The following is a 12,689-nucleotide window of genomic DNA, read 5'->3' as shown; positions in this document are numbered from 1 at the left end:
GGCCAGGGCGGGTGGGTGCACTGTGGGGGCTGGCGGGGCTTCTCACCTGGTGGAGGAGGAAGGTGCCCATGCAGGGCATGCCGCCACGGTGGTCCACCACAGCAGGGATGTAGCTGGAGAAAGAGGTGTGAGCTGCGGCTCCCCCCAGCCCCGCCCTCAGCACGCCCTGGTCCCAGGGCGGCAGACGCGGGGAACAGGAAGCCATGCCCACAGGTGGAACCCTGTTCAGCGGACAGTTAGCTGGGCACTAAAAGCCAGGCCATACCTCCTTGACCATCACCCCCAAGCCCTGCCCCCAGCAGGGAGGTGACTAGTCCCTGAAAAGTCACAGCAGAGCTCTGACGGACGCTCCTCGCGCAGGGCTCCTGTCCCACCACGCAGCCAAGCTCAGGCCTGCCCTCTGCCCGCTGCTGCACCCAGCCACAGCTGGCTCAGAGCACGGGCAGGCCCACCCTGCACCGTGGCCTGGGAACCTGGCTCCCTCCGCCTCCCGCTCTTCTTCCAAAGTCCTTGGCCACATCTGACAGCCCTCCACGCCTGCCCCCACCAGCCCCAGCCTGAGCCAACCCTGGGCCCCTGACCAGGTGCTCAGCACCAAGACTGTCTGTCAGCCCCACGCGGAGGCAGGCTGCCTGCTCCTTCCCCAGCACCAAGGCGGCCACCCGACGGCCACCTGCGAGCCCTGCCGAGAGGACAGCTGGTGCTGGGAACCCCCAAGCTCACCCCGGCGCCTCCTCCCCCACCCTCCACGAGGTCCTGGGGACCCGTCCCCGGGGGGACTGTGCGTGGCACTCACTCGCCATTGGCCTCCAGCTCGCAGATCTCGAAGTAGACCAGCAGGTCGTACTTGCCGTGGCAGGGCCCCGGGCAGGGCCGGGTCAGCGTGCTGAGCTTGGTAGCAGGCACTGGGGGCAGGAAGGACACACAGGATGGACCCCTGACCCGCCACACGTGAGGGCACGGTGGGGCGTCCACCAAGGTGGCAAGGCACCTGCCCTGTCAAGAGGAAAGCCCAGCAGCCAAGCCTGGCACAGTCAGACCTGAGGGGTCAACCTGCACTGGACTTGGGAGCAGACATGGCCCCTGGCTTTCTCTGCGACCCAGGTGGGAGGAGCACGTGGCCTTGACGAGGAGCCCAGCCGGCGGCAGAGCCCGAGCTCAGGGGCCTCTGTGTGCTGCCTGGCCCGAGGCCTCAGCCACAGCCTGCGGCACCTGGCCCAGCAGGCCCCCCTCGGTCCCCACTGGCCCTTCACTTGTGTCCAGCTCCTGTCCCCCAGGGCCCCTCACCAAGTCCTTCCTCCGTCAAGTCCCACCTGAGAGCTCACTGATCCACCTGACGACCGTGGATCCCAACGTCTGCCTGCAGACCGGGGCAGAGCCACGGTCGTGCAAGGCCCCTCCACAGTGGCCAGCCTGCAAGACCCCGCCTCCCAGCAGGGCCCCTCACGGCCGGCCCCAGCCCGGGCCCGAGACCCCGGCATACCTGGCTTGGACAGCGGCATGACCCGAGGGAAGTGTCGGCGGGAGGGCCTCAGGGGGCTGCGGAGAGGGAGAGCCCGCGTGAGGGGACTCTGCAGCCTGGCGCAGCCGCTGGCCGCTGGCCCCAAGTCTGTCCCTGCTGCCCTCTCTCCCATCAGGCCCAGGAAAGGCCTGATCTCAGGCCCTGGACCTGTGTGGATGGAAGAGAGGACCCCCAGGACCCCAGGCTCTGTCCCAGAGGCCCAAGGCCACCGAAAACCAGGAGGGTGGACTCTGGTTGCAGCCCAGAGGCCTCAGGACAGAAGCTCCCTGACCTCTGCAGAGCAGACGGATCCTGGCGTCCAGCGCCCCCACTCCCCTTGGCACCAGGGAGGCCCCCAGCTCTGGTCCCACTCCACAGTGGAGGGGAGATGGAGCTGGGAGACCTGGGCTGCCGAGGTCGTGCACAGTCTCCCACATGAGTGTCCAGGAGGGCTCAGCCTGGCCCAGTGGCCTCTATCCCACCCTCTGGGGCCCAGGGTAAGGTAGACTCCCACTCTCAGGGTCCAGGAAAGACTGTCCCAGCTCTGTCTTTCTGAGCCCCAAGGAGGCTACGTGGGGTGAGGAAGTGGACGGACGTCCCAGATGGAAATACTGGACAGCATCCCGGACACTACCCATCCTCAGCTGGAGGCCCAGTTCCCAGAACTGACACTTTTTCCGAACCCCCTCCTCAGTTCTGAGACAGAAGCCAGACACAGGCCCAGACCTCTGTCCGGGCCAGCCTGAGTCCTGCAGGCCCCAGGTCAGTGGCCTCTGGGGCAGGTGGGAGGGGTCAGAGGCGCATGGGCTCTGCAGCCTGCAGGTGCTGCACAAGCAGCTGCGGCAGGACCTGGGCGGCCCTCCCGTGGGCCTGCGCTGACCTGAGCACATCCTTGCAGAGGGGCGGGAACGGGTGCTGCTGGTAGTGGCCAAAGACCTCGAACACAATGGGCTGGCTCCTGATGTACTCGATGAAGGACCTGGTCACCTCCACCGCGATCTGGACATCCGAAAGCACTCCGCCTCAGCACAAGCCAGGCTCTGAGGGTGCCCACCGGCCCACCCTTGCCCACCAGGGGCCAACTTGACCTCTCCCCAAACACACTCAGGCCAGGCACCAGTGGGCAGCCCTGGCCACTGTCCCCAAGGCATCTGGGGCTGCACAGCTCAGCCGCTCTTCAGAACTCGGAGCTTGAGAAGGAGACCGGGCCAAGGGCTCTCGTGCCAGCCTTGCCTGCCCACTCACTACCTTACGGGGTGAATGTGCACCCCCCAAATTCCCGCACATAAGTACTGACCCCAGGGCCTTGGGACGCCACTGTCTATGTGAATAACCAATAGAGTAAGGTCCAGTCTGCCTGGGGGACCTGCACGGACACAGGGGAGAGGCCCCAGGAGGAGCCACCCTGCTGCCACCTGGGTCTCGGGCGTCCAGCCTCCAGAACCAGGGACGACGTGCACCCTGGGCCTGGCGCGTGGATGCGGCCACCTGCTGGCTCTGACCATCACCAGGTCAGCACTCTCCCCGCACCTCACTGGGCCTCCCTCCTGCCTGCGGCTGTCAGGACTGTGCTCAGGCACCCTGTGGCCCTCGGTGGGCGGCCTCCACTCTGACCCCACCCGGGCAGGGCTGCCCGTGCCGGGGGCCCTGAGCCCTCAGCACACCCAGCCGGGACCTCCCTGGACACGTGTGCCTGCGTCTGCTCTTCGGGGCTCCTACTGCCCTGCTACCCAGCCGCAGGCCCACCACCCGGGGCACTGGGGGCAGCGTCCAACTCGAGCTGCCCAGAGAGGGAGCGCAGGGCGCTGTCCGGAGCCGGACTCGGGGCGCGGGGCGCGGCCGGGTCTCAGGACGTACGTTCTGGACGTGGTAGAAGCCGAGCGGGGGGCCCCTGCCCGTGTTCTTCAGGGGCTCCGTGGAGAAGGCCTCGTCGTGGCGGTGGATGAAGCTGCGGGGGGAGCGCGTGCTGGGGCGCGGCAGGACCACAGGCCTTGGGGGACCTCTCCTGCCTTCGCGCCCCAGCCGTGCCCGCCTGTGCCCTGGCCTGAGAGCCTCCTCCAACTCCTGTCCTGACCGTTCAGGGACAGAGGGCAGGGCAGCCTGGGGGTCAGAGGGAGGGCAGCCCAGAGGACAGAGGGCAGGGCAGCCTGGGGGTCAGAGGGAGGGCAGCCCAGAGGACAGAAGGCAGGGCAGCCTGGGGATCAGGGGGAGGGCAGCCTAGGACAGAGGGCAGGGCAGCCTGGGGGTCAGAGGACAGGGCAGCCCAGAGGACAGAGGGCAGGGCAGCTTGGGGGTCAGAGGGAGGTCAGCCCAGAGGACAGAGGACAGGGCAGCCCAGAGGACAGAGGGCAGGGCAGCCCAGAGGACAGAGGGCAGGGCAGCCTGGGGAGAGAGGGCAGGGCAGCCCAGAGGACAGAGGGCAGGGCAGCCCAGAGGACAGAGGGCAGGGCAGCCCAGAGGACAGAGGGCAGGGCAGCCTGGGGAGAGAGGGCAGGGCAGCCCAGAGGACAGAGGGCACGGCAGCCTGGGGACAAAGGGCAGGGCAGCCTGGGGGTCAGAGGGAAGGACAGCTCAGAGGAAAGAGGACAGGGCAGCCTGGGGACAGAGGGAAGGACAGCCTGGAGACAGAGGGGAAGGACAGCCTGGGGGGCAGAGGGAAGGACAGCCTGGGGACAGAGGGAAGGACAACATGGGGAGAGGGCAGGGACAGCCTGGGGACAGAGGGAAGGACAACCTGGGGACAGAGGGAAGGACAGCCTGGGGACAGAGGGAAGGACAACATGGGGACGAGGGCAGGACAGCCTGGGGACAGAGGGAAGGACAACCTGGGGACAGAGGGAAGGACAGCCTAGGGACAGAGGACAGGACAGCCTGGGGACAGAGGGAAGGACAACCTGGGGACAGAGGACAGGACAGCCTGGGGACAGAGGGAAGGACAACCTGGGGACAGAGGACAGGACAGCCTGGGGACAGAGGGAAGGACAGCCTGGGGACAGAGGGAAGGACAGCCTGGGGGGCAGAGGGAAGGACAGCCTGGGGACAGAGGGAAGGACAACATGGGGAGAGGGCAGGACAGCCTGGGGACAGAGGACAGGACAGCCTGGGGAGAGGACAGGACAGCCTGGGGACAGAGGGCAGGACAGCCTGGGGACAGAGGGAAGGACAGCCTGGAGACAGAGGACAGGACAGCCAGGAGACAGAGGGAAGGACAGCCTGGGGGGCAGAGGGAAGGACAGCCTGGGGACAGAGGGAAGGACAACCTGGGGACAGAGGGAAGGACAGCCTGGGGACAGAGGGAAGGACAGCCTGGGGACAGAGGGAAGGACAGCCTGGGGACAGAGGACAGGACAGCCTGGGGAGAGGACAGGACAGCCTGGGGACAGAGGGAAGGACAGCCTGGGGACAGAGGGAAGGACAGCCTGGGGACAGAGGGAAGGACAGCCTGGGGACAGAGGACAGGACAGCCTGGGGACAGAGGGAAGGACAGCCTGGAGACAGAGGGAAGGACAGCCTGGGGGGCAGAGGGAAGGACAGCCTGGGGACAGAGGGAAGGACAGCCTGGGGACAGAGGGAAGGACAGCCTGGGGGGCAAAGGGAAGGACAGCCTGGGGACAGAGGGAAGGACAGCCTGAGGACGGAGGGAAGGACAACCTGGGGAGAGGACAGGACAGCCTGGGGACAGAGGGAAGGACAGCCTGGGGACAGAGGGAAGGACAGCCTGGGGGGCAGAGGGAAGGACAGCCTGGGGACAGAGGGAAGGACAGCCTGGGGACAGAGGGAAGGACAGCCTGGGGACAGAGGGAAGGACAGCCTGGGGGGCAGAGGGGAGGACAGCCTGGGGACAGAGGGCAGGACAGCCTGGGGACAGAGGGCAGGACAGCCTGAGGACGGAGGGAAGGACAACCTGGGGACGAGGACAGGACAGCCTGGGGACAGAGGGAAGGACAGCCTGGGGACAGAGGGAAGGACAGCCTGGGGGGCAGAGGACAGGACAGCCTGGGGACAGAGGGAAGGACAGCCTGAGGACAGAGGGAAGGACAACCTGGGGAGAGGATAGGACAGCCTGGGGACAGAGGGAAGGACAGCCTGGGGACAGAGGGAAGGACAACCTGGGGAGAGGACAGGACAGCCTGGGGACAGAGGGAAGGACAGCCTGGGGACAGAGGACAGGACAGCCTGGGGACAGAGGACAGGGCAGCCTGGGGGGCAGAGGGAAGGACAACCTGGGGGGCAGAGGGAAGGACAGCCTGGGGACAGAGGGAAGGACAACCTGGGGGACAGAGGACAGGACAGCCTGGGGACAGAGGGAAGGACAGCCTGGGGACAGAGGGAAGGACAGCCTGAGGACAGAGGGAAGGACAGCCTGGGGAGAGGACAGGACAGCCTGGGGACAGAGGGAAGGACAGCCTGGGGACAGAGGGCAGGGCAACCTGGGGGACAGAGGGAAGGACAGCCTGGGGACAGAGGGAAGGACAGCCTGGAGACCGAGGGAAGGACAGCTTGGGGGCAGAGGGAAGGACAGCCTGGGGACAGAGGGAAGGACAGCCTGGGGACAGAGGGAAGGACAGCTGGGGGGCAGAGGGAAGGACAGCCTGGGGACAGAGGGAAGGACAGCCTGAGGACGGAGGGAAGGACAACCTGGGGAGAGGACAGGACAGCCTGGGGACAGAGGGAAGGACAGCCTGGGGACAGAGGGAAGAACAGCCTGGGGACAGAGGGAAGGACAGCCTGGGGGGCAGAGGGAAGGACAGCCTGGGGACAGAGGGAAGGACAGCCTGGGGACAGAGGGAAGGACAGCCTGGGGACAGAGGGAAGGACAGCCTGGGGGGCAGAAGGAAGGACAGCCTGGGGACAGAGGGCAGGACAGCCTGGGGACAGAGGGCAGGACAGCCTGAGGACGGAGGGAAGGACAACCTGGGGAGAGGACAGGACAGCCTGGGGACAGAGGGAAGGACAGCCTGGGGACAGAGGGAAGGACAAGCCTGGGGGGCAGAGGACAGGACAGCCTGGGGACAGAGGGAAGGACAGCCTGAGGACAGAGGGAAGGACAACCTGGGGAGAGGGTAGGACAGCCTGGGGACAGAGGGAAGGACAGCCTGGGGACAGAGGGAAGGACAACCTGGGGAGAGGACAGGACAGCCTGGGGACAGAGGGAAGGACAGCCTGGGGGCAGCAGGGAAGGACAACCTGGGGGGCAGAGGGATAGGACAGCCTGGGGACAGAGGGAACGGACAACCTGGGGGACAGAGGGAAGGACAGCTGGGGACAGAGGGAAGGACAGCCTGGGGACAGAGGGAAGGACAGCCTGGGACAGAGGGAAGGACAGCCTGGGGGGCAGAGGACAGGACAGCCTGGGGACAGAGGGAAGGACAGCCTGGAGACAGAGGGAAGGACAGCCTGAGACAGAGGGAAGGACAACCTGGGGAGAGGACAGGACAGCCTGGGGACAGAGGGAAGGACAGCCTGGGGACAGAAGGAAGGACAGCCTGGGGGGCAGAGGGAAGGGACAGCCTGGGGGGCAGAGGGAAGGACAGCCTGGGGGGCAGAGGGAAGGACAGCCTGGGGACAGAGGGAAGGACACCTGGGGGACAGAGGGAAGGACAGCCTGAGGACAGAGGACAGGACAGCCTGGGGAGAGGACAGGACAGCCTGGGGACAGAGGGAAGGACAACCTGGGGAGAGGACAGGAAAGCCTGGGGACAGAGGGAAGGACAGCCTGGGGACAGAGGGAAGGACAACCTGGGGGACAGAGGGAAGGACAGCCTGGGGACAGAGGGCAGGGCAACCTGGGGGACAGAGGGAAGGACAGCCTGGGGACAGAGGGAAGGACAGCCTGGGGGGCAGAGGACAGGACAGCCTGGGGACAGAGGGAAGGACAGCCTGGGGACAGAGGGCAGGGCAACCTGGGGGGCAGAGGGAAGGACAGCCTGGGGACAGAGGGAAGGACAGCCTGGGGACAGAGGGAAGGACAACCTGGGGAGAGGACAGGAAAGCCTGGGGACAGAGGGAAGGACAGCCTGGGGACAGAGGGAAGGACAGCCTGGGGGGCAGAGGACAGGACAGCCTGGGGACAGAGGGAAGGACAGCCTGAGGACAGAGGGAAGGACAGCCTGGGGGGCAGAGGACAGGACAGCCTGGGGACAGAGGGAAGGACAGACTGGGGACAGAGGGAAGGACAGCCTGGGGACAGAGGGGAAGGACAGCCTGGGGACAGACGGCAGGACAGCCTGAGGACAGGTCAGCCTGGGGACAGAGGGTAGGAGAGCCTGGGGACAGAGGGAAGGACAGCCTGAGGACAGGTCAGCCTGGGGACAGAGGGAAGAACAACCTGGGGAGTGAGGACAGGACAGCCTGAGGACAGAGGACAGGACAGCCTGGGGGACAGAGGGCAGGACAGCCTGGGGGGCAGAGGGAAGGACAGCCTGGGGACAGAGGACAGGACAGCCTGGGGACAGAGGGACAGGACAGCCTGGGGGACAGAGGGAAGGACAGCCTGGGGTCAGAGGGAAGGACAGCCTGGGGACAGAGGGACGGACAGCCTGGGGACAGAGGACAGGACAGCCTGGGGACAGAGGACAGGGCAGCCTGGGGACAGAGGGAAGGACAGCCTGGGGACAGGTCAGCATGGGGACAGAGGGTAAGGACAACCTGGGGAGAGGACAGGACAGCCTGGGGGACAGAGGGAAGGACAGCCTGGGGACAGAGGGCAGGACAGCCTGGGGGGCAGAGGGAAGGACAGCCTGGGGACAGAGGGAAGGACAGCCTGGGGACAGAGGACAGGACAGCCTGGGGACAGAGGGAAGGACAGCCTGGGGACAGAGGGAAGGACAGCCTGGGGGGCAGAGGGAAGGACAGCCTGGGGACAGAGGGCAGGACAGCCTGGGGACAGAGGACAGGACAGCCTGGGACAGAGGACAGGGCAGCCTGGGGACAGAGGGAAGGACAGCCTGGGGACAGAGGGAAGGACAGCCTGGGGACAGAGGGAAGCACAGCCTGGGGACAGAGGGAAGGACAGCCTGGGGACAGTGGGAAGGGCAGCCTGGGGACAGAGGACAGGGCAGCCTGGGGACATAGGATAGGTCAGCCTGGGGACAGAGGACAGGACAGCCTGGGGGGCAGAGGGAAGGACAGCCTGGGGACAGAGGGAAGCACAGCCTGGGGACAGAGGGAAGGACAGCCTGGGGACAGAGGGAAGGGCAGCTGGGACAGAGGACAGGGTAGCCTGGGGGGGCAGAGGGAAGGACAGCCTGGGGACAGAGGGAAGGACAGCCTGGGGACAGAGGGAAGGACAGCCTGGGGACAGAGGACAGGGCAGCCTGGGGACAGAGGGAAAGGACAACCTGGGGACAGAGGGAAGGACAGCCTGGGGACAGAGGGAAGGACAGCCCGGGGGCAGAGGACAGGACAGCCTGGGGACAGAGGACAGGGCAGCCTGGGGACATAGGATAGGTCAGCCTGGGGACAGAGGACAGGACAGCCTGGGGGGCAGAGGAAGGACAGCCTGGGACAGAGGGAAGCACAGCCTGGGGACAGAGGGAAGGACAGCCTGGGGACAGAGGGAAGGACAGCCTGGGGACAGAGGACAGGACAGCCTGGGGACAGAGGACAGGGCAGCCTGGGGGGCAGAGGGAAGGACAGCCTGGGGACAGAGGGAAGGACAGCCTGGGGACAGAGGGAAGGACAGCCTGGGGACAGAGGGAAGGGCAGCCTGGGGACAGAGGACAGGGCAGCCTGGGGACATAGGATAGGTCAGCCTGGGGACAGAGGGAAGGACAGCCTGGGGACAGAGGGAAGCACAGCCTGGGGACAGAGGGAAGGACAGCCTGGGGACAGAGGAAGGGCAGCCTGGGGACAGAGGACAGGGTAGCCTGGGGGGCAGAGGGAAGGACAGCCTGGGGACAGAGGGAAGCACAGCCTGGGGGGCAGAGGGAAGGACAGCCTGGGGACAGAGGACAGGGCAGCCTGGGGACAGAGGACAGGGTAGCCTGGGGGACAGAGGACAGGACAGCCTGGGGACGACGGAAGCACAGCCTGGGGACAGAGGGAAGGACAACCTGGGGACAGAGGGAAGGACAGCCTGGGGACAGAGGGAAGGACAGCCTGGGGACAGAGGACAGGACACGCCTGGGGACAGAGGACAGGGCAGCCTGGGGACATAGGATAGGTCCAGCCTGGGGAAGAGGACCAGGACAGCCTGGGGGGCAGAGGGAAGGGACAGCCTGGGGGACAGAGGGACGCACAGCCTGGGGGACGAGGGAAGGACAGCCTGGGGACAGAGGGAAGGACAGCCTGGGGACAGAGGACAGGACAGCCTGGGGACAGAGGACAGGGCAGCCTGGGGGGCAGAGGGAAGGACAGCCTGGGGACAGAGGGAAGCACAGCATGGGGACAGAGGGAAGGACAGCCTGGGGACAGAGGGAAGGGCAGCCTGGGGACAGAGGATCAGGGCAGCCTGGGACACATAGGATAGGTCAGCCTGGGGACAGAGGACAGGACAGCCTGGGGACAGAGGGAAGCACAGCCTGGGGGACAGAGGGGAAGGACAGCCTGGGGACAGAGGGAAGGGCAGCTGGGGACAGAAGACAGGGTAGCCTGGGGGCAGAGGGAAGGACAGCCTGGGGACAGAGGGAAGCACAGCCTGGGGGGCAGAGGGAAGGACAGCCTGGGGACAGAGGACAGGGCAGCCTGGGGACAGAGGACAGGGTAGCCTGGGGACAGAGGACAGGCACAGCCTGGGGACAGACGGAAGCACAGCCTGGGGACAGAGGGAAGGACAGCCTGGGGACAGAGGTAAGGGCAGCCTGGGGACAGAGGACAGGGTAAGCCTGGGGGGCAGAGGGAAGGACAGCCTGGGGACAGAGGGAAGCACAGCCTGGGGGCAGAGGGAAGGACAGCCTGGGGACAGAGGACAGGGCAGCCTGGGGACAGAGGGACAGGGTAGCCTGGGGGACAGAGGGCAGGACAGCCTGGGGACAGAGGACAGGACAGCATGGGGAGAGAGGGAGGACAGCCTGGGGACAGGTCAGCCTGGGGACAGAGGGAAGGACAGCCTGGGGACAGGTCAGCCTGGGGACAGAGGGAAGGACAACCTGGGGAGAGGGAAGGGACAGCCTGGGGACAGAGGGCAGGACAGCCTGGGGGGCAGAGGGAAGGACAGCCTGGGGACAGAGGACAGGACAGCCTGGGGACGGAGGACAGGACAGCCCTGGGGACAGAGGGAAGGACAGCCTGGGGACAGAGGGAAGGACAGCCTGAGGACAGGTCAGCCTGGGGACAGAGGGAAGGACAGCCTGGGGACAGAGGGAAGGACAACCTGGGGAGAGGACAGGACAGCCTGGGGACAGAGGGCAGGACAGCCTGGGGGGCAGAGGGAAGGACAGCCTGGGGACAGAGGACAGGACAGCCTGGGGACAGAGGACAGGACAGCCCTGGGGAGAGAGGGAAGGACAGCCTGGGGACAGGTCAGCCTGGGGACAGAGGGAAGGACAGCCTTGAGACAGATCAGCCTGGGGACAGAGGAAGGACAACCTGGGGAGAGGACAGGACAGCCTGGGGACAGAGGGAAGGACAGCCTGGGGACAGAGGACAGGACAGCCTGGGGACAGAGGACAGGACAGCCTGGGGACAGAGGAAGGACAGCCTGGGGACAGAGGGAAGGACAGCCTGGGGACGGAGGACAGGACAGCCTGGGGACAGGAGGGTAAGGACAGCCTGGGGACAGAGGGCAGGACAGCCTGTGGGGGCAGAGGGAAGGACAGCCTGGGGACAGAGGGCAGGACAGCCTGGGGCAGAGGGAAGGACAGCCTGGGAACAGAGGGAAGGAAAGCCTGGGGACAGAGGGCAGGACAGCCTGGGGACAGAGGGAAAGGACAGCCTGGGGACAGAGGACAGGGCAGCCTGGGGACAGAGGACAGGGCAGCCTGGGGACGGAGGACAGGGCAGCCTGGGGACAGAGAACAGGGCAGCCTGGGGACGGAGGACAGGGCAGCCTGGGGACAGAGGGAAGGACAGCCTGGGGACAGAGAACAGGACAGCCTGGGGACGGAGGACAGGGCAGCCTGGGGACAGAGGGAAGGACAGCCTGGGGGGCAGAGGGAAGGACAGCCTGGGGACAGAGGACAGGGCAGCCTGGGGACAGAGGGAAGGACTGCCTGGGGGGCAGAGGGAAGGACAGCCTGGGGGGCAGAGGGAAGGACAGCCTGGGGACAGAGAACAGGACAGCCTGGGGACGAGGACAGGGCAGCCTGGGGACAGAGGGAAGGACAGCCTGGGGGGCAGAGGGAAGGACAGCCTGGGGGGCAGAGGGAAGGACAGCCTGGGGACAGAGGACAGGGGCAGCCTGGGGACAGAGGACAGGGCAGCCTGGGGACAGAGGACAGGGCAGCCTGGGGACAGAGGACAGGGCAGCCTGGGATGGAGGACAGGGCAGCCTGGGACGGAGGATAGGCTCACTTAAACTGGCAGAAGATGTCGGCGTATTCGGCAGAGATGCTGGACGCCTGCAGGACAGTCACACGGAAAGTGAACGTGCTGCCCAGGCGGAGGTGGTCCAGGGCGGCATCCAGGGGCCCGTCCAGGACGGCTTTCTCGGGGCTGTCCAGCAGGAGACCTTCTGGGGACACCGCTGCTGGGAGTCAGCAGAGAGCAAGGGGTCTCCAGGCGGTCCGCGGCTACACGGGCGGGGCTGCGGCCAGCCTCAGAGCCCAGCCTCAGCGCGCCACGGGCCCTGGTGGGTCACCCACCTGAGCAGGTGTTGTTGTTGACCTCGTCGGCCGAGGGCCCCGTGTCTGCGCCCTGGCCCTGGCCTTCCACGATGCGCAGCTCTTCCTGAGAGGTCCCTGAGCGGGCCAGGCCCACCCCAGCACAGGACTCGGACTGAAACTGCAGAGCTCAGAGTCGGCCTGGGAGCAGGAGCTCCAGGTGGCCCCGCCCACGCCGCCCACAGGAGGGTGTGCGCCTGGGTCCACGCTCCTGACCTGCCCCTGCCAGGGGAGGGGAGCCCACCTCCTCAGCCTGTCTCCCCTCTGTGACTGCAGTCTAGACCTACTGAGGCACAAGCCATCTTGGAAGGAACAGGAGACAGGCCTTCGGGAAAGGGCAGCAGCAGCTGTGGACTTGAGTTCTGTCCCCTCAGCTGCGGCCCTTCCCATGGGCAGGACACAGGTGACCACCCACTGCTGGGAATTCC

The 12,689-nt window shown here is 66.6% G+C and overlaps 1 protein-coding gene across 1 annotated transcript in view; it reads right to left on the bottom strand.

Moving 5' to 3' along the window:
• Nucleotides 1-12,689, bottom strand: part of LOC124979561 (kinesin-like protein KIF1A) — a 48,503-nt gene that overhangs the window by 21,311 nt on the left and 14,503 nt on the right. The window contains exons 5-11 of the mRNA XM_047543918.1: nt 12,244-12,382; nt 11,954-12,125; nt 3,359-3,449; nt 2,382-2,500; nt 1,484-1,539; nt 797-905; nt 47-113 (exon numbers count right to left, since the gene is read on the bottom strand). Coding sequence (XP_047399874.1) covers nt 47-113; nt 797-905; nt 1,484-1,539; nt 2,382-2,500; nt 3,359-3,449; nt 11,954-12,125; nt 12,244-12,382 — 753 coding nt within the window. The remainder of the gene's footprint in view (nt 1-46; nt 114-796; nt 906-1,483; nt 1,540-2,381; nt 2,501-3,358; nt 3,450-11,953; nt 12,126-12,243; nt 12,383-12,689) is intronic.

Source organism: Sciurus carolinensis, chromosome 3 (assembly GCF_902686445.1).
Source record: "Sciurus carolinensis chromosome 3, mSciCar1.2, whole genome shotgun sequence".
Lineage (NCBI taxonomy): Eukaryota > Metazoa > Chordata > Mammalia > Rodentia > Sciuridae > Sciurus > Sciurus carolinensis.
The sequence above is the reverse complement of the archived record's forward strand: the minus strand, read 5'-3'. Positions and strand labels throughout refer to the sequence as shown.